Genomic DNA, 747 nt, shown 5'->3' with positions numbered 1-747 from the left:
CCCCGCCCCCGCCCTCAACGAGCTGCTGCAGCTGTGGATGGCGTGCCGCGCCACGCGGGCGCTGCTGGACATCTACACGCAGTGCCTGGCCGCCATGATCGGGCTCTGCCCTGACGCCTGCGTGGACGCGCTGCTGGACGCCTCGGGCCGCCACTCGCCGCACTTCGACTGGGTCGTGGCTCACATCGGCTCGGCTTTCCCCAGCACCATCATCAGCCGCGTGCTGTCCTGCGGCCTCAAGGACTTCTGCGCCCACGGCGGCGCCCCGCCTGGAGACACCTCCGCCCCGGACAAGCGGGTGCCCAAGATCGCCTCAGTGGTGGGCATCCTGGGCCACTTGGCGTCCCGCCACGCAGCCAGCATCCGCCACGAGCTGTTACGGCTCTTCCACGAGAGCCTGGGTCCTGGGCGCGACCCCACGCAAGCGGCCGCCGTGCCCTTCCTGCTGCAGCTGGCTGCCATGTCCCCGCTGCTGCTGGCCACGGTGTCTGGGGAGCTAGTGGAGGCGCTGAAGCCCAGCGTCCTCAACCAGCTGCAGCAGCACCTGGCTGGGCGCCCGCGTGAGGAGCTGGAGAACATGCTGAACATGGCCGTGCACCTGGTGTGCCAGACCTCGGCCGGCGCCTACCGCCTGCTGCAGTTTCTGCTGGACACGGCCATGCCGGCCTCGGTCATCACACCGCCAGGGCTGGCTGTCCATGACGGCGTGCGCGAGGCCTGCGACCGCCTGGTGCAGCCGCTGGCGCG

At 70.8% G+C, this 747-nt stretch overlaps 1 protein-coding gene across 1 annotated transcript in view; it reads left to right on the top strand.

Moving 5' to 3' along the window:
* Positions 1–7: 7 nt before the first annotated feature.
* The window catches only part of INTS5 (integrator complex subunit 5), a gene marked incomplete at its 5' end in the record, with an annotated part of 2362 nt that continues 1622 nt past the window's right edge, over positions 8–747 (top strand). Inside the window, one exon of the mRNA XM_014524458.1 lies at positions 8–742. Coding sequence (XP_014379944.1) covers positions 8–742 — 735 coding nt within the window. The remainder of the gene's footprint in view (positions 743–747) is intronic.

This window comes from Alligator sinensis, unplaced genomic scaffold (assembly GCF_000455745.1).
Source record: "Alligator sinensis unplaced genomic scaffold, ASM45574v1 scaffold1302_1, whole genome shotgun sequence".
Taxonomy (NCBI): Eukaryota; Metazoa; Chordata; order Crocodylia; family Alligatoridae; genus Alligator; species Alligator sinensis.
This window is presented reverse-complemented; position numbering and strand designations above follow the sequence as displayed.